Raw genomic sequence first — 25219 nt, 5'->3', positions numbered from 1 at the left:
GAGGGATCACGGTCAATGGTAAAATGTGAATGTGCTACCAAAGTAATAAAGTGCTGTTAAACGTGTACCTGTCAACGTGTGCTATTACATATTTCAGAACAAATCCTCACAGAAATAAGGAGTCATGTACTGGAATTGAAACTGTTATAGATGAACCTGGTTATCAGTTATACTTGCACCATGCCATCCCTGTGCTAACTCCTGTTTGGTCAGGGACTGGAATTCTGAGAAATTGTGGTAAATATCGCTCAGTTTCCTCCTTTAAAATGTCAACATGTGAAACCTCACAAAATTTACCAGGGAAAAAATGTGTTAAATTCTGATACATGTGGAATTTGGTGTGAATCTACATGTAATTCCTCATTTTCCAGAGGAAAGCTCAGATTATGATAATTATACCACCCTGCAAAAATGTGCACCCTACGACATTCCCCCTTTCCCAGTTCCCTTGTAATATGGGATTAAAAGTTATAAAACATAAAAAGCACTGCTAAAAATGAATGTCAGCTCACCAATGTCATTGCTTCGATCCGAAAAGTCCTTTTCAGGGGTACTTGATACAGTACTGGCTAGCAGTTCTGCCTTGGGACTCTCACTTCTAAAGGGAGAAAAAAGATATATTTAATTGCAAAAATAAACAAGCATTTGCAGTGCAATGGGTCTTGCATCTGCCCGACTTAGAGCTATCAGCATTGTAAAGTCCTAACCAGACTTTTCTTGTCACATAAATTGAAAATGAAAAGTAATAGTTTTACATAAGCGTGACGATTTAGAGCTATTAGCATTGTAAAGTCCTAACCAGACTTTTCTTGTCACATAAATTGAAAATGAAAAGTAATACAGTTTTACATAAGCACGCTGATTTAAAGTGCCATGCCATGAGTGTGAGCGCGAAGGAGCACACAAAAGGAAACAGAAGTTTGCTCGCAGTCAAACGTATTCTCAGTTATGCAATTATCCATGTAACAGGGTCAATGTCATGCAAAGCGCCTGACTACTGCCCAGCGTGATCGTGCTGCATAGGAAATAAAACGAAAAAGTAGTCCAGAAGCCATTCACAAAATATGGAGCCTCTTATGTTTTCAGTAGTTGGCCGGTGCTCTCAAGGAGGGCTAAACACTGGAAAAGGCAAGACATATGTATGCCTTTCATAAATGAAATCAAGCGATTTTGAAAAGGCAAGCCCACAAAGCAACAAAACGGATGGGCGTGCAGTGGGCGTGGTTAAAAGCCCACAGAGAGATTACAGCAGGCTAGCGTGCTTGCGCGCTCAACCCTGAAAAATATAAAGGATCAGGGCAGAGGAATGGGAGTGGTAGGAACACTGTTGACATGTACGCAACTGCAATACATGCAAGTGCAGGAAATTGTCGTTTAAAACAGACACTAAAGTAACAACAAAGTGCTAAACAGATAAACAAGCAATGGCTGCGCCAATAGGTCACCGGCTTATAAGTGAAAGTGCTTTTTCAGTCACAGGTGAATTTAGATATATGATAACCCTTTCCTTTATTGTTATTTCAGACAAAAATCATCCTTCAACATATACACGCTAAAAATAACAATTTAGATAAATGTTCCATTAAAATTACAGACAAAAAATACATTAAAAATCTTAGCTATACATTCCAAAAATTGCATTTACTTAATTGCACTGAAAATCTGGGGAGATACCTTGCCCAACAGCAAGATTGTGTTCTGGTATGATAGCATGTCAGCTGTCACGGCAATAAATAATCAGAGTGCAAAGTGTCCATTTGTGTACACTTGCTTAAGGCCCTTGTCCGCAGCTGCCTTACGAATGTGTTCTTCTCAGCAAAGCATGTCCCGGGGGTTAATAACCCAGTGGCTGACACCTTGTCTCAAGTTGGCAGAGTTCAGAGCGCTATGGCCGCAAGCGGGCAAGAAAATGTCAGTCTTCCCTCAGGAGTTATGGAAGCTTGGTGCCCCATGGCCTCCAAACTGATTGCAGCATCTTTGGCGCACAAAACCAAACGTACGTATGAGTCAGCTTGCAAATATACCACGCCTCCTTTGATTCTCCTGTCGTGACGGAGCATTTCCTCCCTGAGGGCGTCCTAAAGTTCCTGGTGAAGCAAAGAGAGGGTGGTAGGTCTCTGCACCTAGTACGGCGGCAGCTCTCAGCAATTGCCTTCTTTGCTGGGCTCAAAGGGGTGGCAGACACGACCAAGGATCCTAGGGGACGGATGGCAGTCATTGGTTGGGAACATATGACCCCCCCTAAGGAGGATTCCAGGAGGCCCACTGATGCAGTGGAGCTGGCACAAATATTGGGGGTTTGATACGGGTATGCAGATCTCCCTATGAACTTAGTCTATTCCTCTTCGCTTACGCACTAGCCTTTTTTGGGGCATTCAGGATCTCTGAGCTAATGGCATCCTCCAAGGCTGATCAGAAAGCAGGGATCGAGCTGTCTGACGTTATTGTGGCAGATAACGGTCTTCGAATAAAGGTCCGGAGATCCAAGATGGACCCACGAGGGAGAGAATCATGGGTGTGTCTAAGTTCAGCCCTGGGGACTGCCTACTGTCCGGTGTCGCTGGCCAGGGAGTTCCTCTAGGTGCAACCAGCGGGGGTTGTTCCAAGTTGTTGATACATGAGGATGAGTCCCCACTCACCTGCTTCCAACTTTCATGGGTACGTAAGTGCGTCTTGGCTCTTATGGGCGAGGAGACTTTCAGTTTTACCTCCCACTCCTTTCGCATTGGCGCAGCCACAATGCCGGCAACTCTGGTCCTATCTGGGAATGCCATCAGGAGGTTTGGTAGGTGGAAATCAAAATGCTCCGAATGCTATGTGCGCTCCTATTTGGTTTAGGCTTCTCTTTGACCTCAATTCCTTTTCCCTCTATTCCAGTTCTCGGACTTAGTACAGTTCAGGTATGTTGGTGTGAACACTCCTTGTCCGAAGAGCGGCTCAATATTTCTCTGACCTGGAGCGGGCCCAGCTTGAGGCGGGTTTAAGCATCATTGGGTATGTATCAGAGGCCTAAAGCTAGGCGATTTATTTCACCATCTGGCAAAGGCCTTGGACGAAGGCGTGGTCCCTCCTCCTGACATCACTGTCATCCATGCGGGGGGCAACAACATGGTGTCCCTAGGTAGGTGGGGTGGTCGTAAGGCTCTCTTCTCCACCCTGTCTAGGGTGGGGAATTGGCTGCCAGCAGCAACCTTGCTGTGGTCAGAGATTATCCGACGACTGGAGTGGTCCGGGGGTGGGGGGGCACTAGGGCTATTAATGACTCAGTGAGGAAATTGAACCGCTCAATAGAAAAAATCATGATGGGTTCATCTATGGGCACAGTGCACCACAACTTGATCCAGGGAGCTAGGCCTGAGTTATTTCATCGTGACAGGGTGCATTTATCCAGCAGGGGCCAAGAGTTGTTCACCCACACCATTTTGGGAGCTATAGTCAGTCTTGTCTGGTGCTGTTGGGACAAGGGCGTGTTCGCCAAGTAGCTCCTCACCCTGTGGCGGGACACAGGGCAGGAAACAGCAGGGAATACTCTGAATATGTACTCTTGGCTGAGCGAGGTGTCATTGTGTGGGCACTGGGCTGGCGAGAGAGGGGGTTGACCTGACGGTGGCACTGGACTTTCTTGCCCTGCCCTGCATGCCTGGTTGGAACTTTGGGGGCTACACCTGTGTTCAGGTACCCCAGTGGGGCCGATGCGCTATGCAGTGCTCTGGGAATTTTGCTGGAACGACCCTTATGGAATGAAGGGATGTAAAATTATTGTGTAATGGCGTTATGCTGTTGTCCTCTGCTGACTGACTTAAAAGCCCAGGTGTCAGTGCGTCTTGGGGCCTTCCGGCACAATCTGCACTCTAGCCCTAGAGGCAAGAGACTGTCTCCATGAGTGCCGTAACCAATCGCTGGCCGCTGTCCTTGGAAAAATGTGTAAATGCTTGAAACCATATCTCGCATATCTTGATGTTTTAAGTATTTGTCTGTAGAATTCTGCTGTCCCTGGTGGGGATCTTTGGGCTGATGGTTTACATGGTGCATATGCTATACAATGTTCAAACATGTATTACTAGAATAAAGGGCTACACATGGGCGATCCTCATACTTAAGTGGTCACGGATCTTTCTGGAATGGGGAGGCGAGTTGCAAGTTGTGCGCACACTATAGAACGGGAGCGCGCACACCTAGGGCTCAAACATAAATGATAAAAAATGACTTTTGCTCCTTTTTTGAGGTATTCCACCTTAATATGGAGTCCAGAATATCATCCCTCGAAACCACGAGAGTTTCTCACAAGCTGCACCCAGCACAGATCGGAAACATGCATGCAGTTTTTTGGCACTAGGTGGATCCGATTTACAAAGTTTTTCCCTAGAGTGCAGCCTTACTGTCTTGCTATTGCATTAATTACATTGCTACTTAAAGAAAAACCTTGAGAATTTGTTGTCTTGTCTGCTGCCTGCAGTTCATGCATTTAGATCATTTCAGAGGGCCTCCCAGAAAGTGTAGGCTCTGCAGAAACCGAAATCGCGCTCTGAAACGTGGGCACAGCTCGGCTGTGCGGGGCACACGCGGGATGATTGGGCCCCAGGCCTTGAAGATCCCATCTTAAGTGAGGAATGGCAGTCCTTGATGGGCACCTCAAACTGGCTGCCTGAGACATGATCCCTGAGGAACAGGAAACGCAGCAACACAAGGGAGTAGTGCCAGGCACGTCTCTGGTAAATAAATATGATTGATGGGAACAGACATTTAGCGGTGTCTGGGACAGCAAAGGTCAACTGATGTTTCCGCAGCGAGCAGTCACTTTCCCCAGGCTGTTTGCAAACTCAGCGGGTTACACAAGGAACATCCTTCCGATTTCTTCCACCAGTGGCGCTTTAGAGTTGGCAAGTTAACTGCAGCTGCTCGCACAGCAGATCTTGCCAGGCACAATTTTAGCTCAGAGGACAGGAGCTAGTACATTTATTTAGAAAGTGAAACTGAAAAACTGAAACGGGGCAAACCCATCCACCCAGTCCCTCACATGAGAAAAGACACACAAGTGCGTGCATGCGCGCCCACAAATGGCCAACCGCACCACGCCTCATCTAGTTTCCCTCACCCCTTACAGCCAAACCTGGGTAACTCACAGATTTAAATGCGAGCCCGTGTAACTTTCACAAAGGAAGCATTCCAAAACACTTCTGGGCCTAATTCAAAAAGATCTTGCTGTGAATTACTTTTGTAGCACTTCTAAATTCCAGGAGTAAACCAGAGGTACTCCTGGCTGACCATGGAAAACCACGAGTAAGCCACGAGTACTGCAAGAGTAAGTGACACCAATTCATACTCCAGTCTTGGTGAATCAGCCCTCCTGTCTTCTGATAATTCGCAATTCGCCCAAAACAATATAAAATATAAATATAAAATGGTACTTTCTGCCCAGTCTTTCAGCCGTCATATCACATAGGCGAGCACTCACGTGACCAGGAGTGACATCACGCGGTTCCTCATTTGCTGAAGGAACTGGACGCACACATTGTCCCCAACACAGAAGCAGTATGTACTAGTTTAGGGAATAAGCATTCTACATGGAGTTGATGGTTACAGACTTCATTTTGCTATTCATTCTGAGTTCTGCGCTAATCCCATAATTAGTGGAAATAGGATTCCAAGTAGTGCATGAATTAGCACTCTGGTATTCTATACAGACTTCTCCCTGTAACACCCGGCAGGTTTTTTTTTGGAGGGGACAGGAGTCCGTACTACAATATTTTAAATTTCACAGCTCGGCATGTGGACAATGGGCTTCATTATCACGGGCATTGTGGTGCCACTGGTAGGAAAAGCCTGCACCTCCCATCCCGATAGAGCCCTTGTTCACTTGTCCAAACATTCATTCTTCCCTTCAACTACATGCATGGTCACTCATCCATTCATCCACCTGTCACTCTCCTATCTGTGCACTCACTCATTTTTCCATTCATTTACAGACAACCATTCTCGCATTCACCCACTCAACCACTGACACAATCACTTGCTGTGTACTGTGTTATCGTTTATTGTGTTATAGTAATGCTCAAATAAATACGTTTAAAACATGAAAGATGACAGTAAATCAGCGAACTTGCAGACATACACTAATAGGGACCATCCACTGCCACTAGACTGGAGCCCTTGTGGAAGACAGAGTCTGAAGAAGTTCAAACATACCGCCAAAAAGAGGAACAAAAGCATGTAACTCCCTGTTCTTGTCAGGGATGATTTAATAGCTCACTGGGTTGAGAACTTGCTGTTGAGAATGACCGCTGTCTAGCTGCAGGGTTCGGTTTCTAGGCAAGGGATGAACACAGGCCGGTCCGGAAACCCAAACCAGCCCCCGGCCCAGGAATGGGGGAAATCGGGGGTGCAAGTGCGAAGAACTGCTGCTTTTGTTAATGGGGAGGGGGGTCGATAATGCAGCACTGCTGTAAAACCGGCCCCCACCACGACAAAAACGCCACCCCTCCCGGGGAAATGCCCGATGCCCGCTACGGTTTGGATCTCGGCCTCGGCGCTAGACTCAACACTGTGTGATTCTGGGCACATCACTTAATCCCCCGGTGCCTAGACGCGTGTAACATGTATCAGTGTAATCCCACTTGATGTACATGACCTTGTAGAATGTCCCCTCACGTAATGTACTGCTAGGTTTGCGCTACATGAATGTAAATATATAAGCACACAAGGCCCCAGGCTGTAAGGGACTCCGAGAAAGAGGCTGCTGGAAGCACAGGGCAACAATAACAGTAGTCTAAACGCTGCAGGGATCGAGGAATCTCAGCTGTGTCAGTTAAGCCAAAAACGCATCTGACAACTTCAGCATGTCCTAACTTTTTAGCCAACATCTTTTTGGGGCTCGGGGTTGTCAGTGCAAGCTAATCTCAAAAGTGAAACTATAAACCCAAAAATACAACGTGTCGTTGGTTAAATGACTACGGGAACAAATGGCAACTACTGAAACTGCCTTTCATTAATTCATTCATTCATGGGGCGATGCTGAAGCCACAGTATGGCAGTGTAAGAAGGCTGGCAGGAGTACTCGCATTGGTTCATTCACTCTCATGCGCAGGAGTCGTGTCAGCATCACCCCCTCGCCGTTTGCACCACCCACCGAAGCTGCCTGCCACAAAGTGGTGGGGTGGTTATGGTAGCCAGTGATTGGGTCCTTTGCCGTATTCATGCTTGCTGACTGGAACTGCTCTACTAAAGAAAATGCTAAGAATGGGGAAAAACTCCCTAAACTATGACTGACAGTTACAACGCCCGGGCTCATTAGTTGGAGGGGGCGGGATCAAAATGAGACTGACTCTTCAACTTCCCCGTGTCCCAGATTTTGTGGTGGCTTGTGGCTTGCGTTGTTTTTGCTTGAGTTTGTTGATTGCAAGCTTATTTGTATTTATAATTCCGTTTTGGTCCACCACTGCTGTGGGTTGCAGGTGACATCATACGAGGTGGGCAATATTGGTCAGTGAGTTAGTATTCACTACAGACATCTCCTGTGATTTGGAGCATAAGTGTGAACCCTAGCATGGCATATATCGGCTTTTCATCCTTACGAGGCCCTGAGTCTTGGTTGGTCGGTGGAATAGGTGCTATTTATCACCACTGATAAATAACAATATCATGGGGCAAGTTACATATCTGGTGCAATAAACAAACACCTATTCCGAGGTTTTGGGGAATGAATTGCACATTTAAGTGCATAAAGCATCCACATCCGCATGGTACAGTAAAATACCGAACACTTTTCTCCTGTTAAATTCCGGGAGGGTTGACCTGCCAAAACTTAAAGAAGGGTGAGGTATTTAATTCACCTCGAGTTTACCTGGTGCAGTAAATACCACTCATCTCGGAATTCCGACCCCTGCGCAGGAGTCAGAAAATTCCGATTAATTCGTAATCAGGCCCTGGGTCAGTAAATACTATTAAAGTGAGCAGTAGTAGCGTTTGTTATTTACAGTGCTAAGAAAGAGCAGGAGTGCATAATGAAGCACTATATAAACGAAGTTATTACTTGTTGTCACTGCTCATTAGAAACACAGTCACTCAACCACTGCTGGGTTCCTGGGTGAATCAGCACCGCTTATTAGTAAGAGAAACAGAGGCCTCCTTTGGGTAGTGCGTTAGACTAAACCAAGACAGCGGCCCTCACTACAAGCTGGCTTGAATTCCCATTTCAGCCAAACATGTATAATCCTCTGGTAGTACCGTTATTGCCAATACCTCCAGTATTGCTAATGCCAGGTCCTGACTTATACTGAGGGCCTAAGTGCAGCGTCTGGCATTGATTTCAGAGGCAGGGACCAGCCTTCAAGCACCAGGGCAGTTATTGGGCACCTGGATGATTTAAAACTGGCTGTAATGCCAATCTTTGTGGCACTGCAGACAGGAGGGCAGGGGTTAGATATTCTGCCCATCCTTTGTTATTTGTGTTTACGGAGTCCCAGAGGCAAGATGTTCCTTAGGTCTGTGAGCGAGGGGGAGCCTCTGAGAGTCAACGCTGGATCTTACCACTACCTACTGTGTCGGACTGGTGGGCCCAGCACGACTCATTGACCTCTACACTTGCTCCAGAAGTTTCACTATCAGCTCCAGACACAACTAAAAGCTGTAGCTTAGGTCAGAGCATTTGTGCCTTCTAAGAAATCAGGTGAAATCCCTCATTCTTTGAGAGAAAGCAAATCAAAATTAATTGAAAAGGAAAATCTATTGTCATGCAGCTTCAGCACCTGCCTCTTTAACCTTCGCTAGCCATATGCAGAAGGACATTGTGACGACAGCATCCTCATCCAGAAATTTTAACCATGCAAAGAACATGGACATGTTTATAACTAACACAGGCACAAACCCATTTTTCACTCGTTGACTACATCAAAAAATATAGTCAATCATTTCCACACAGTCAAGAACAAATCTCCTCACTTGTTCAAAGAAGACATGACTACTGTAATCCTTCACTAGTAGGTCTTCCTGTTATTCTTTTACTCCACTGGATGAATTCCTAAATTTCACAACAAGGACTCTCTACAATCTCCTGCCTCAGAAAAAAAAGAGCTCTACACAAGCCACAGACTGTGAATAGTAAGACCAAAATAGCTCCTCCCCGAACTACTTCTTAAAAACCCTGATTCGTTTTGTTCCAACTCACAATTTATGCTTAGCCAAAAAAAGCCTCTTATCAACACATAAACCAATATGTGCTACATCTAGGTGCTAATTCACAGAATCCCATTTAGTAATCCCATCATCTAATCCCGTTCACTGAATCCCATCGTCTTCTCTAAGTATTCAGCCCAAACCTGTTAATGTCTAATGTTATAAGAGATGCTATGACTATATACAGTGAGGAAGAAGACTGATTAGACAGTTGGGAGAAATATTATGAGGTTTTAGCTACAGTATGGTATTTCCAAGCACATTCAGCAACTTCCCTTGTAGATGGTGTTGAGGATCTCAAATATAATCCTGGGTTATCCAGGAAGACTGCTGAGAGCTCTCTGGTATGGGGTAACACCTAGCCATCCTCCTGAAGGCAGACAGTTGTAGTGCGACTGGAGAAGTGGAATGGGGGTTTGATTGAAATTATGAGCAGGTCTGTACAATGCTGCAGTTGGGTTGAGGGGTGATGACTATGTTCACAACTTATTCCAGAGTCAGCAAATTCATTATTTCTGACACAGAAACGGGCCAAAGAAGAATGCAGCCTTAACAGAACTATACACAAAATTGACTTCATTCTTTTCTCAATCATGAAAAGCAAACCTATAGCACGATTCAAGTTAAAAAACCTCCTCTCCCATCTAAAAACAGCAGCACCTGCTCTAAATCTTTCTAGCCTTCATGCTGGCAATGAGGTTCTGGTTGGTATCCCAGAATCCTCATTGGGCTCCATAAAAGCAGTACTTCTCTCAATCAGCCATTTCCCGTTTTCCACCTAGAAATTCAAACATATCACTACCATTGTCAAGAAACTGCATTGGCTTCCCAACATGGAAGATCACAGTAACAAGCATTGGCAAGCCTAACTGGTCTTGCCTTTGAGGCCTATTGCTTTTGCCAATGGTGCCAGCCATACTTTACAGCATCCACAATGCTGTGCAGCATGCCGTTTAAAAAAATAATAAACCCTATGACATGGCTGGCTGTGTCATTTTGTAGAGGCGCTCACCAAGTATGCATGTGCCTACAAAATGAGGCAAGCGTTTTTTTTTTCTTTGTTTGCTGATTCAAGTTGGATCAGTAAACCAAAGAAAAAAAGTAACACAGGTAGGGGAAAACAGAACAGTGGAAGAACACAAGTAATGTGTCCATGGTCTAGCTGAGGTTCAAATACCCTAAAAGGAAGGAAAGCCCACACATGCTTACAAATAAGAAGCAAACAAATCAAAGTTACAATGAGGCCAACAAAAGGTAAGCAATGGGTAGGCTCTAAGCCCTGTATAAGCTAACAATACATCTCAGAACTGACAGATATTGTGGCTATCTAGAAGGTAAGACCTAAAAATCAGATGTCTACAAAGCTATCAATGTAAATTATCCACATAACTGGCTGAACACCTCCATATCTCAGAAGTCCAAAGAACTCAAAAGAATAGATCCTTGATATTACTCAAATCACCTAAAATCAACACCTTTCAAGTGCAGAATAAATACTTCTTGGGCACCACAGCATCCTTTTGGAATGCACTCCCAGCAGAACTACAAACAGCACCCACCTCCTGACTTTCAAGACATGACTAAAAAACTCACCCCTTCATTCTGAAGAACCCAACAAACAACTAATCTAAATCTCTCAACACATCCCAAAGATTTATAAGTCCAAAACCCCAAAGAGGTTCAATGGTTTCCTTTAAAGGTATAATATGTCCAGAAACAACGTTAAAGGTATACCATGTCCAGTAACATTTATCACTACCAATTAACCATGTTTTTTCACTGACCAATTACTGTTAGTCTGTTCATTTTTATTTTTTTGCTTTTTGTATTTTGACACTTCTGTGTAAAGAGCACTAATGCCTTAAAGCAAAGAAGCACTATTAAAACCACTAAACAAGTGAATAAAATGAAAATGACTACCACAGTACAATAGTTTGTGATCTCAACCTCTTTACAATTTTTTAAAGAAGTAAAATACCTTGTCTGTGCAGGCACTGCTGGTCTCTCTGGTCGACGAGGTGGCAAAGTGGCAGGTCTGTTCAAGGAGTTGGATTTGGGTGGCCGAGGCTTCTTCGGTGGTATTGCAGGGACAGAAGGCCTCTGCAGATCTAAAAGTTTTTGTTCCCGCTCTGTTCTTTCTGTGATTTAAAAGGGATAAGAAATCAGAGAGAGATATATTAAAGCGATGACAATGAAACTTGTTTATATTTGTCTTGAAAAAAGTAATAAAATGTCATATAGTTTTCTAATAGAAAACACAAACACCACTCAATATGCTTCATCCCCCAGATCTGACTGTTCAACAAATTTGTTTGTACAAACCTAAAATGATAGTAAATATTATTACAAGGTAAACGTTATCCGAAATCTCCAAATGAGGTACTTCAATTGTCTTCATGGCTCAATCTTGGTACAAAATAGCCGTTCTCTTTTTTACATGAAACATATATTTATAAGATAGCAATGAGATGGAGTTGGTGCAAATATAAAAACACCTCTGAAATCCCATGCCCTTCAGCCACCATTCAGGAGTCAAAAAGAGAGAAGAGTTATTCACTCTACACAAAATTGCTGTATTTGCCATCCAGCATTGTTTCACTGCACATCGACCAGATAACAAGTTCTTGATTTGAACCCTCAGAATGCTGTTTCTTGGCAAGATGAAATAAAACTTCATGTTATACCGCTTATGTGGTGATTTCTTGCATATTATGGTGAGAGGTAGCTTAGTTATGTGAGGTGCTGGAAGCGGTCGGCACCACCAGCGGTCAGGAGCACGCCACCAACCGCAGACTGTGTTCGAGTATAGACATATTATACACGGGAGCCTATAAGAATGTTTAGTTGGCTGTAAGAATATGAGATGATATAGCTGCTCAATTGTATTAAGTGATTACAGTTGAGGTCTAACACTAAATGCAGTGGCGGCTGGTGACATTTGAAAGTGATGGGCCATAAAAGTTGGGTATGAATTTTACGTAGCAAGTGAAGCGAGCAAGCTTGATGGACAAATATGGGGTCTAAGGTGAGTCCTCCTTCCAAGAAAAAAATGAAAAAAGATTGACACATGGTGCATTTGAAAGCAAATGAATTTAGTAAGAAAGGTTTATAAAGTAGTGGGAACGTATATTCTTGAAATGTTAAACACATTAAAAACTGCCCCATATCTTACTGCATTAATACGTACAACAGTTACTCTAATGTGCAAATTGTACACCGTAATAACTTCAGGCCCTTTACAGTGTTTGCTTCTCCAGTGTCTTGCACTGTATGCGGCATCATCTTTGGAAGAAAATGATCTAACCAGGCATCGGGAAGCAGTCACAGCTGCAGGCTGCAATCAATCATAAAGAAATATGCGCAGACAGGTCTTTATGTAGGTTGAAAAAAGTGGAGGCTCTCTAAAAGGGAACATGTAAAATAAATTTCTGTGATTCCCATAGTGTGCCACCTGGCCTGTATTTTGGTTTCTCTCTGAGATGTTATTGCACCCAGAAATATAACACAACAACTGACATACACCAAACACATGTCAGTACTATTGGCTTTGTCAATGGTTGCTAGCTGTTTAAGATAAATGAGAAACAACAATGATTAGTTATAAATAATTAACATTGGAAAATGTTAATTCTGAAATTGTGAGTGTGAAGTAAATATTATTGAGGCCTATTGAAGGAGTATGGCCTTCAGTTATATGTGCTTTATGTTAGATATGTATGCCCTTTTTCTCTTCACATCTCATCCATCTGCACAGTTTCAGCACCCTCTTTCCACTCTCCCCTGAATGCATTCCTTCCCATCCCCCTCATTTTACCACCCCACACATACACTGCACTCATTCACATGTATGCACTTTATTTCATTTTGAAATTGCCTTCTAAATATTTTGATCCATACACACCCCTCCACACACATTTACACTGAATTTAATTTGCAACTGGAATACATGGTCATTGTTCTGTGTATTCTGCAGAGAGACCAAGCCGCTGACAGGCACTTTGCTTTACCTTCAGCCTCAGCATCAGCGTTCGCAATCAAGGCCCCTCATAAACACTTGGCATGAGTCAAAGTATTCACTATGCAAGAGTAATACAATGCACAGAAACACACCATGCTGAAACAGTTAACTCTCTTGGGGAATGCAACATTAAGTAAAACTTGTGAAATAGGAGGAACTAAATGTCTGACACATTTTAATATTCATTGTTCGCATATCAATCCATGTTTTTGGCATGAAGATAAGGCTAGTTTTGACGCCATGCAGCAGATAACTGCCTTTTCCCTAAGCATGTATTTCTCCCCTTGAGTTTGACTCAGATTTTTGGATGAATTTTGCAAGGTAACAAGAACCTTGGTCGTCTTTTGGAACAATTTCGCGAGGAACAAATACAGCAGCTCCACTTCTAAAGGAGCCAGCAATCTGTAGCCAGGGCCTGGAGTGTCACATGGGGGATGTTAGCCTGACAAGGGGGCTCAGTACAATAAAAATAACACAAGATGAGCATTCTAACACTTACTGAAGACAAGGCACTAAATTGCACATGCTAGCATCCACTCCTACTGCGTGACGAATGAGGAAAGGTTGGGATCTATGCCTGTGAATGACAGATGGCTTCCCTCACGCAGGGATGAAGACTCTGATGCCCAAAACCATGACACTAAAAGCATCACTGGCCTATAGTGGATACTGCCTTAGACCACAATGGAAATGAAGGGCTTTAGAGCAGTCAGCCCTGCATCATGCGTCACAATTTAGAAAGTTCATTTACTTCTGGCTTCTGTCTCGTGCTTCAAAGTGAGTTGGGCCAGGCAGCCTGGGACAGAAAGCCCAGACGTAAATGCATCGATTTGTTTAGCAATACGATCGTATCTCTAAACAAATTGATCGATTTATTATTCTTTTATATAAATGTGTAGGAATTTAAGAGGGGCGCAGTCCTATAGCCCCAAAAAAGAGACCGCCCCTGCTACAATGCCTACTGCTAGCAGCCACAGGTTGGAAGGCAGAGACACAAACTGTCTGTTTTTCAGCTGATATGTTTTTCTAAAATGAAAAACAATCAGCAGAAAGGAGATATTTATGACAACGTGTTTATTTTTTTCCATGCTAGAGGTCATTACAGGAAGAATAAAATCTGCTTTATCTGATTTATGTTAAACTAATCCCACTTCTTTCAGCAAAACAGATTTTCTGCATGTTTAAATTCAGAGTACTGATTCAGCTTGTGGCTGCAAGTACCACGAAAAGCTAGACACTAAGTAGTTGTGCAGTTTGAAGGAAGGGTGATGGTGTGACCAACTATTATTATAAGGAATAAATAGCCCTCTGCTATATATAAAAGGATATTATAAGCCACCTTTGAGTTACATGACCTTATAAAGGAACTCATCCATTTTCCTTGTTCCTCTATATGGTCATCAAACTCCCCTGAGATTTGTACTATCCTTATAATGTACAGCACGGGGTACTTAATCCCACATTTATTTAAACATTTAAGACTGCTGTCCGAGTGAGCAAGTATGAATGTAATAAACTAACCTTGTCTCTTTTGCTCTTATGCACATTATTGTTCTGATAGAAACACTTTTATATTTTGTGTGAGGGAACAGGGCTGATTGCAGAGGCCCCCTAACTTTTTGCCCTCATTTTTCACTTTTTGCTGGTGTTTTCCTGACTCTGATGGTGCCCTGGTTACTGCTAACCAGGCCCAGGGCCTGTGCTCTATGTAAAATCAGTATGCAAATTAAGCTAATTATAATTGGCTATGTCAACCTACCTGCCTATAAGTCCCTACTATATAGAAGGGCTTGTAGGTTTAGGTACCCTAGCATAGGTAGTGCACCCATAGGTGCACTGCTGAGGTGCCCAGTGTCATTTTAAAGGCAGGCATGCCTTGCTGGCTGCTTTTAAATTAAAGTTACATGCAAATTCGACTTTGGAATTAAAAGTAGTTCTAAAGTCTTAAAATACCTTATTGTAACATATAAGTCACCCATAACGTGTGCCCTATGCACCCCTAGGGCTGGGTGCCATGTAACTATAAGCAGGGACCTTATAAAAGTAGTTTTATAAGCCCTGGTGAGGTAAAACAGCCAAATTCGTTTTTCCCTCATTGTAGTGAATGGCCTCCATAGGCTGGAATTGGGAGACTTTATTTTAATTTTAAAAAATCCCCTTAAGAAACAGATACTAGAAGTTTGGTATCAAATTAATTGTTATAATAAATCCCACCACTTCCAGTTGTTGGATTTAATATAACCTGTTAAACTTTACCTGAAAAGTTGCCAACTTCAGCCCTGCAGTGTTTTTGCTGCTGTGCTCTAATTGGCCAACCTCTGGCAACCTGGCCAGGATGCCTTGATGAGGTGTGAAGTGGCCTGGCTCCACACAAAGAGATGTGCCTGGGGGAAGAGATCTCCCCCTCAGCAGATGGGGAAGCAGGAAGTGGGAGGGCTGCCAAACTTGTCTTCAAAGGCAGAGAAGGACATTTGGAGCAACCCAGTAACACCCTCACATCCTGCAAACCCAGAAAATTAGGTGCCACCTTGATTAGATTAGGAGAGGGCAGGCGAGGAGTGTGTTTAGGATTTTTAGCCACACCAGTGGGTGGGCTCAGCCAGATGTAACCTCCAAAAATCACTTTCAGTCATGATGGATTTTTGAGTAATGTTGCTCCCTGGGATTGATTTTTGCCACACTTCCCAGGAAGTGGTCATCAATGGAGGAAGGACCCTGCCCCTGATTGGAGAACCAGGACCCCCCTGTTTTTCACCCAGGAGCAAGGATAAAACTGGAAGACCTGCACCCACACCTCAGATCCGTATCAGATTCCAACAAGGAAGAACTACAGGAGAAGAAGGACTGCCCTGCTGGACCTCTGACCTGCACCTGGACACTGCACTCTGGAGGACTTCACCAGCTGCACACTTGGGCTTCACCACTAAAAGGACTTTACCTGTCTTCTACTGCTTCAAGAAGGGACTCCCTGTAAGCTACAGGTACAAAGGAGCTGCCAGAGTCCCCTGCAGCAAGTCCTGCAAGCAGAGCCCAGCTGACCAGCGTCCAGTGGCCATTTGAGGATTCTGACCAGGTGCATTCTGGGAATTGTATTCCCAACTCCCAAGGAGCAACTCAGAGCTTCTGGAACCTTGGATGAAGTTGTGGGCACTTTAAGGACACAAAAAGGACCTCTGGAAGAAGATCCAGAAGTTTGGAGACATTTGGAGCAACTCCATAAGTTGAAGAGGTGCATTGTGGGAGTTGTAGTCCCATCCTCTAAGAGGCACACCAGAGCCTCTGAAACCTTGGCTGGTGCTGTGGACCACCTTCCTGAATCAAACACCTTTGAAAGTAAGTGTGACTGTGTTACCTCATGGGTGGCCTGAACTCTGGACTTTGTTCCTTTCCAGTGTGATCTTTTTTAACCCTTTAAACGCAAGTTGCTTCTATGCACTAGAAAGCATTAATTCTTTTTAAAAAATCATATCTCCGGTTCCCCTTATCCGATTTTATTTGTTTTGGTGTCATTTTAAAGATAAAAATATTTCCTATTTTTATAAATTGATTTTGGATTTTTAAACTGTTTCCTGTGTTTTATTTAATTACTGTTTTGTGATATTTAAATGCTTTACACTTTGTCTCCTAAGTTAAGTCTTGTCGCTCGTTGCCAAGCTGCCAAGGGTTGAGCTAGGTTTAAATTACTGAGGCCTGACTGGACCTAAGTGGAGGTTAGTAGCCTATTGCTAAGTGTAGGTTCTTACCTGCCCTTACCAATAACCCATTTTCCAACATTTGTGGTGCGCAGTGGTGGGATCCTGTACTTGTGTTCCGTATCACATTACAGTTTTAAGAACAAATAATTAAAAATCCTTTTCCTAGTGCAAAAATTGTTTTTAATTTGGATTATTCTCAATTATTGATTTTTTTGTGAGTTTTCTAAATTCTTGTTTCCAATTTTTGCAAAACGTTTTTGTTGATACAAAACTAGGGAACCATGGAGCTTGACCTGGCTAGCCTACCCACACTGACAGTAGTCCAGCTTAGGGGTTTGTGTACTGCAAGGGGGTTGCCTGCAACCACTGACCTCAGGAAGCATGTCCTGATTAAATCCCTGACAGCATGGGATGAAGCCCAAGAAGTAGACTCAGAGGAAGCTCCAGAGGAGGAAGAAGCAGGGGAGGATGCTATCTCCAACCAGTCAGGGGAGGGAGGGCATCTGAGCCTAAGTGAGGAGGAGGAAGACCGGTCCTCACTGCACATAGTCACTAGGGGCATACCCAAAGCTAGTTGGGGGAAGGGGGTTCCTTCAGGAGGAGAGAACCTGTCCCTCAGGGAAGGAGAGCTGGAGGCCCAGCTAGCGTTTATAGCTCTGGAGACAGAGAAGCTGGCCCTAGAAAAGAAAAAGTGGGCAAGGGAAGAGAAAAGAGATGGTGGCAGCGACAGAGAAGCAGGTGAAGTTCAGGGACACCCAGAAGGTCAATACCTAGTCTTGGGTTGACTTTGTAGACACCTCACTTAACGCACTAGAGGGCTAGATTCATGGTAACAAAGTAAATACTTATGAGGGGTTATACAATCTGATCATGAGAGAGCACCTCTTGACCAATTGTATCCAAGACAGTTTACGCCCGCATCTAGTGGATTCTAAGCTGACCAACCCTAGAGAGCTGGGGGAGGCAACTGATGAGTGGCTGAGAACCAGGGTGTTTGTCAAGTCCCAGGGGGGAGACTCCAAGAAGGGAGGTCAGGTCCCCAAAACCCTAAGGAGAGAGGTGGTAAGCCCACCACAGACTCCCCCTGTACCCCACAACCCTAAGAAGGAGGGGAGTAAATCCCACTCTGACAAGCAGAGACATGGAGACCCAGGGTTAAAAAAGCTCTTGGACAGTAAGGCTTGCTTTGACTGTCAGCAGACAGGTCACTTCAGAGGAGATGCAGCCTGTCCAAAGAAGATGGTTAGCACTGGGCTGTCGAGTGTAGCCATGGAGGAGGACTCCTCAGATGATGAAGTCCTCCTAGCATTGAGCTGGGAGTCAGGACCAGATGGTAAGCTGGTGATCCCTGAGGGTGGGAGTAGGCACTTTCACCCCATTCAGGTGAATGGGATCCCTACAACTGGCCTGAGAGACACCTGTGCCAGTCACACTATAGTGAATGACCGGTTAGTGACCTCAGACATGTACCTCCCAGGAGAGACCAGGAAAGTCAGGGTAGCCACAGGGGGAGGTCACCTCCAAACCTGTAGCCCTGGTGCCCCTAGAGAGGGAGGATATCCTTGGCTGGTTTCAGGTGGTAGTCAGTGCTGACCTCCCCCTAGATTGTATCCTGGGCAATGACCTCCCAGAGGTGAGTCTGGTCCCAGATGGGGCGGTCGCCCAGGGCACCCCCCCAACCCAAAGTCCTGGGAAGTCATTCCCTTCAGTTAGGAGACAGGAGTCCCCAAGAAAAGGAAAGAAGAAAAGGAAGAGTAGGCCAGTCTTAAAGAGAGTTCCAGTTTCCGCGAGCTCCGCCGCCCAGGCCCCAACATAAGCCAGCGACCCCGGATTGTCGCGCTGCGGTCCCCCCCGGCTTGGAGACGGGTGCCAGGAGACTGAGGGCACCCCGAGGAGGTGTTGGGGGTGCCCGCGCCTGCTGGCAGTGAGGGCGGAGCACAGTGGGTTGGCCGCGTGGTGCGGCCCAGCGGTCGGTGGCGCCAGGAGCGGCCCACCGGGGCATAGAGGTGCTGCGCAGGTCCCGGGCGGCGGCGGAGGCAAGGGGAGCCTTGTGCCTGGAGCCGGGTCCCGAGAGGTGCCCGGAGAGCTGGGCCTTCAAAGGTTGGAGTGGCCGACTTGGTGTTTCTGCCCGGCGGCAGAGAAGGACCCCTGGTGAAAGGCGGAGACGGCGGAGAGTGAGGCCGGCCTGCCTTGGGTCCCTGGTGGGGGAGCTGGGCGCGGCCCAGAGAAACAGGGCCCTCTGGTCGGCGGTGCGGCCGGCCCGTTGTGAATTGCCCAGGACAGGACGGGGTACGCTGGGAGTGGATGGTCCCAGTGAGAGCCTGAGTGTGGCGATGGCCCGTGGTACTGGTTGGAGTGCGGCGGAGCGAGGAGTCATAGTATTGCTGGCCTGATCCGTGGAGGATAGTTAGAGGAGAACATTGGTGACAGAGACTCATTCACAAACCGAAGGCCCTGAGGTGAGGGCAGCAAGACTGCGTCTGGGCAGAACATTAAACTTGTGTAAGTATGGACTTCTCATGGCGTCCTCCAAGCCCAAACGGGACCAGTCAGTGAGGGAAATGCTGACCAGGTCCCACCCGGCGCAGGGTAGGTTGGCCGAAGGGTCGGCTGTGATGCGGCCTCCTGAGGAATGTGGGGAGGCGGAGGAGGATGGGGAGGCCCCGCTCACGAAAGGCTTCCTTGCCTCCCTGTTTGATTCGCTTCGGAGAGATCTGCAAGACCTTCGGAAGGACATCTCTCAAGAGCTGAAGGATCTCCGTGGAGAGGTCACGTCACTGAGGGAGCGCGTGGCGAATGTAGAGGATGGCGAGATCTCTCGAGGGGAGGAGGAGGAAAACATGCAACAGGAGATTATACGCCTCCGGGAGCAACAGGATCTCCTACAGATTGCAGTTGAGGATCTAGAGAACCGGTCACGACGGCATAACATACGTATTAGGGGTGCCCCGGCCGGAGCAGAGAAGGAGGACATTGGAGAGTTTGTCACAGCTCTGTTTCACTCGGTCCTAGGCCCGGATGATGTGCGAGAGATTATGCTGGATCGGGTTCACCGGGTGGGTCGCCCTGGAGGGACCGGGGATCATCCGCCTGACATTTTAGCGTGTGTCCATAACTTTGGTATTAAAGAAAGCATCTTGCAGAGAACCCGCAATCTCTCAGGTACCATTCCAGGGGCACGTGCTTCAGCTGTTTCAGGACCTCTCACTCCGGACTTTGCAGAGATGGTGAGAATTCAAGACCATTACGGAGTACTTGCAGGCGCATTCCACGTCTTACTCATGGGGCCACTCCTTCCGCCTCATATTCCGGTGGGAGGATCAGGTGTGTCAGGTGAAATCGGTGTCAGAGGCGCGGAGGATCCTGCAGTTGGAAGAGAACGACCGAGATGCTGGCACACGCGTAGAGGCGGCGGCAGGGGACCGATCACGCTGGAGGCGGAAAGAAAGAAAGAGGAAGCAAAAGCGGCCTACTTCGACGGAGCGGGCATTTGAAAGGCAATCAGTACTGAGTAGCTTGGCCGCTGGGACCAATGCCTAAGCACCGGGCAACCGGATGCTACTATATTGATCTGGGGTCGCACCGTTTTAGGTCTTGAGACCACTTGGGAGGGGCCTGGGTGGTGGAGTTGCTGGTCGCAAAATGACAATTTTGGATGGTTCTACTGCTCCTATTGGGACTTTGCCTCTTTGGAGATGAGTGTCAGAGGACTTCTATGTTGTAAGCACCTGTTGTGCGTTTTGGTTGAGTGTTGGTTTGCTTCCCCTGCAATTTATATGGGAGCCGAACTGGCTTGCTGGCCCTGCACCGGGGAGCGGCTTGTGTGCTGGCCCGGGCTCCTGCCCCCAAGGAGAGGTCCCCGCCCCCAGAGCGTAACCTGTTTGGTGCCACATGTCCCTTAAGTGTTTAAGCTTAAATGTCCGGGTGCCCAACAGTCCGGCTAAGTGACTGGCGATCCTGTCGGGTCTAGAGAGGTCTGGGAGCCATGTCTGCCTTTTGCAGGAAACGCACTTCCTTTCCAAGGACACCTATCGTATGCGCTCCAAGTGGTTCCCTAGGCAGTTTTGGTCTTCTGCCTCCACAAAACATGCTTTGGTAGCGATACTATTGTCAAGGACTTTCCACGGGGAGGCGGTAGCCAAGATACATGAGGTGCAGGGTAGGTTTCTGGCCCTTAGAGTATGGGTGGGGACCTTCTTCTTTACTATTGCTACATTATATGCCCCGAATGTGCCGCAAGAAACCTTTATGAAGCAGGCCATCTCCCCAATGCTCAATACACCGGATAGGGCTTTGCTAGTGGGGGGTGATTTTAAACTGGTAATGGACAATGAGTTAGACAGGTCAGGACATCGATTTGAACAGACTGGGGCACTGACAGTGGCTGGGCGACAGTGGCTGGCTGACTGCGGACTGGAGGATGTGTGGAGGAGGGCGCAACCTACACTTAGGAATTACTCCTTTTACTCTGCGGCCACTAAGACCTATGCACGTATAGATTTTTTCCTGGCCTCCCCGGAGTTCCTCTCTCGGATTGGTGAGACCACAATTGAGCCTCGAGCTCTAACAGACCATGCATCTATTACTCTAGAGGCCAGACTGGATGTAGGGCGCGTGGGAAGCCCATGTTGGCGCTTTAGGGATGCCATACTTCAGAGCAAGGCGGTGGAGGAGACACTGCGGCAAGTGATTGTGGAATACCTTAGCTTTAATGACGATGGGGATATTAGTTTGGAGACTTTGTGGGAGACCCTGAAAGTAGTGGTCCGGGGGGAAGTAATGTCACTATCGGCTAAAGATAATAAAGCAAGGAGGGAGCAGAGGGTGGTTTTAGAGCAAAAGGTGGTGGCTCTGGCACGCTCACATAAGTATACCAGTGCACCTAGAGTGTGGAGGGAGTTGGAGAAGGCGCGCCAACAGCTGAAGCAATTGGACTGGGATAGGGCGGAATATGCAATAGTCCGGCTTAAGCACAAATATTACACCGGGAGCAATAGGTGTGGGAAGCTTCTGGTGCACAGGTTGAGAGCACAGCGCTTGGCTATGGCGATAAAAATGGTGCGTTCTCCCTCTGGAGGTGAGGTCTGAATGGATAATCAAATAGTGGAGGTTTTTGCTGAATATTATGGGGAGTTATATGCTGCGAATACACAGTGCAACGCGGACCCTGCTGTCTTTCTTGCGGGAACTGTTATTACCCCACTTGGTGATCGTGAGCCGTCCTCCTTAGATCAGCCTATTAGGGTGGAGGAGGTTATTTCTGCGATATCACGTTTAAAAGTGGGGAAATGCCCTGGCCCAGGTGGCTTTACAGCACTTTTCTATAAAACCTTCTGCCTGGAGCTGGCGCCAATTTTGACGCAACTATTTAACTCCTTCCAAGTGTCCGGGGCCCTCGCGCCTAGCATGCTAGAGGCTACTATTGTGGTAATTCATACGCCTGGGAAGGATCTAGAGGAGGGTGCTTCTTATAGGCCTATCTCGCTTCTGAATATAGATGTCAAGCTGTTCACCGGTATACTGGCCCATCGCATTAATCCCTATATGCCAGGTCTTATAGATCCAGGTCAGGCGGGGTTTATACCTCATCGTCAGTGCAGTGATAATATGAAGCGGCTTTTGCATTTAATAGACAAAACCAGCAGATCTCGTAGGGAGGCACTTCTCCTTTCTATCGAAGCGGAAAAGGCGTTTGATAGGGTTCATTGGCCTTAACTCTTTCAGGTGTTGGAGTGCTTTGGGCTGGGTCTGGGGTTTAGGGCCTGGATCCGATGCATTTATCGCTCCCCTAGGGCCTCAGTGCGGGTTAATTGAACTCTGTCCATGCCGCTTCAGATTGGGCGGGGAACACAACAGGGCTGCTCGCCATCCCCCTTACTCTTTGCGTTGTACATGGAGTCTTTTGCGCAGTGCCTACACGACAACCCCTGTGTTACTGGCGTTACGTTTGGGGGAGATCACCACCTCATCAGTCAGTATGCGGATGATGTGATTCTTACTCTTACAGAACCCATGGTCTCGCTACCTGCCCTTAAGGCGTCCATTAGTGTGTTCAGTCAGGTATCTGGGTTCCAGGTGAATTTGCAGAAAGCGCAGGTCCTCAGTCTGGCCACCTCCCCGGAGCATGAAGAAACCTTGTGGGCCCAGTACCCTTTTATCTGGTTGATGTTGCAAGTATCCTATTTGGGTATTGAACTGGCGACCACAGCGGCGAAGATGGCGAGCTTGAATTACGCTACGTTAGTTTGCGAAGTCCTGCGGGATCTGGGGAACTGGGGGAAATATAAACTCACCTGGTTGGGTAGGGTTTCGGCTGTGAAGATGACCGTGTTGCCACGTATACTCTATGTCTTCCAGGCGCTCCCTCTGACTACTCCGGCTCGGACGATTGCGACCCTCCAGTCTGCTGTTCTTAAATTTCTCTGGGATGGACGGGCGGCCCACCTCCCGAGGAACGTCCTGTATCGCCCCGGGGGGGGGGGATTGGCTGTACCCTGCCTCTTGCGCTATTTCCAAGCTGCTCAGCTGCACTTTCTTTTAGAGTGGAGTCGGCCACTTACTGAGAAACACTGGTGCTTCATGGATCAGGCGGTGGCGGGGTCCCACATTTGGAAGGAGTCTTGGCTCCGGCACCAGCATAGAACACAAGGGCTATACGCTTCCCTGATCACGGGTGCGACGTTTCATGTGTGGGATATGGTGGCGCATCAGCTGGGGCTGATGATGTTCCCGTCCCCTATGACACCAATCTGTGCGAATCCTGACTTTGCGCCCGGTCAGCAGGTAGAGAACTTTCGCCCCTGGTATGATGGGGGCTGCAAAAGGGTGGGAAGCCTTTTTGATGAGACTGGGGTGATTCCTTTTGATCCGGTACGGGAGACATACGGATTGACCGAGACGGATAGACTGTTGTATTATCAAGTGCAGCACTGGGCCCTCATGCCGGCAAACAGGGCTTTGATAGACAGGCCGCTTAGCCCGTTTGAGAAATGGATAATGACAAAGAAGGATGATAAACGGGTGGTATCAGAGCTTTATCGATGTTTGCAGAGGATGGAGCGTCCGTCTAAGTCTAAGGGGCAGCGGAGATGGGAGAGGGAGCTTACAGAGGAGGACTGGGACAACATATATTATAGAACACATCATACTGCCTACAATGCTGCGGGGACAGAGACGGCTTATGAGGTGGCTTCCTATTGGTATTACACCCCAGCAAGGATACATGCTTGGGACCCCGCTAAGACTGACCTTTGTTGAAGGGGGGTGTGGCAACACAGGCACACTTGTACATCTTCTTTGGCACTGCCCCAAGCTGAAGAGATATTGGACGAGTATTCTGGATGACATTGATAAGGTGTTTCAGACAGAGATCCCCAGATTTCCATCGTACATATTGTAGGGCCTACCCAATCCTCTCACCTTTCCCCTTCGATCGTTGAGGGGGCGCCAAATGGCCTTAGCTCTCAACGCTGAACTGCAGGTGATCCTCGCCTTATGGGGCTCAGAGAGGCTGCCGACGTATGAGTTTTGGCTTCAGAAGCTGTGGTTCATCCTGCGATGGAGAAGCTTACTCTAGCTTCTAATCAGAGGGCGGGTGATATATGTACTTTGTGGAGGCCGTTCCTCCAGATCCTGTTGTCTGAGTTTAATGAACTGATATGTCCAGCATATCTAAGGGTCCTGGGGCTGACACAAGAGCCTTAGAGAAATGAGGAATCATGTGGAGCCTGGTGAGGGGCTGGAGCAATGGTGTGAAGAAGCTGAGAGTATCTGGGGATGGGAGTGGGGCGCAGCATTTTGAAGGGAAAGCGTAGTTTTCTTTTTTTTTCGTTCCTTTTGTATTTTACGTTTAGCTCTGAGAGATTTGACTGTTGTGCTTTGACTACTTTGATCTTTATATAAGCGGGACCGGACAAGGGGAGGAAGTTCCTGCCAGCGGCAGAACAGTGATCATGTGCCATAGCCTTAAATGTGAAGATTTGGGACTTTTGATATATCAATGGTCAAAATATGTAGCGGTATTGATACAGAGCTACGTACTGTTTGTATGTTAAAATACCAATAAACAGATTTGATCCATAAAGAGAGTTCCAGGGAGCCAAAGGCCTTCTGCCCCAGTAGAGGGGGAGCCCAGAGTTGGCACTGGTGAGGCCTCACCTGACCCAAAGGACGTCCTGAGTAGTCAGGCAGCTGTCCAGATGCAGGGTATTGCCCCTGCACTGACAGAAGGGAGAGTGGGAGGAGGGTGTCTGCCACAGGAGGTGGTAGCCCCCCACTCTAAACAGCAAGAGGGTTGCCAGGACTCCACAGTTGCCCCTAAAGCAGCTAAGCCACC

The 25219-nt window shown here is 46.8% G+C and overlaps 1 protein-coding gene across 3 annotated transcripts in view; it reads right to left on the bottom strand.

Annotated features, from left to right (window-relative positions):
* Positions 1–25219, bottom strand: part of SH3KBP1 (SH3 domain containing kinase binding protein 1) — a 1044962-nt gene that overhangs the window by 101252 nt on the left and 918491 nt on the right. For all 3 annotated transcript variants that reach the window (XM_069204692.1, XM_069204693.1, XM_069204695.1), the window contains 2 exons: positions 11150–11309; positions 513–598 (listed from right to left, as the gene is read on the bottom strand). In XM_069204692.1, coding sequence (XP_069060793.1) covers positions 513–598; positions 11150–11309 — 246 coding nt within the window. The remainder of the gene's footprint in view (positions 1–512; positions 599–11149; positions 11310–25219) is intronic.

This window comes from Pleurodeles waltl, chromosome 8 (assembly GCF_031143425.1).
Source record: "Pleurodeles waltl isolate 20211129_DDA chromosome 8, aPleWal1.hap1.20221129, whole genome shotgun sequence".
NCBI lineage: Eukaryota > Metazoa > Chordata > Amphibia > Caudata > Salamandridae > Pleurodeles > Pleurodeles waltl.
Note: the sequence above shows the minus strand (reverse complement) of the source record. Positions and strands in the feature narration are given on the sequence as shown.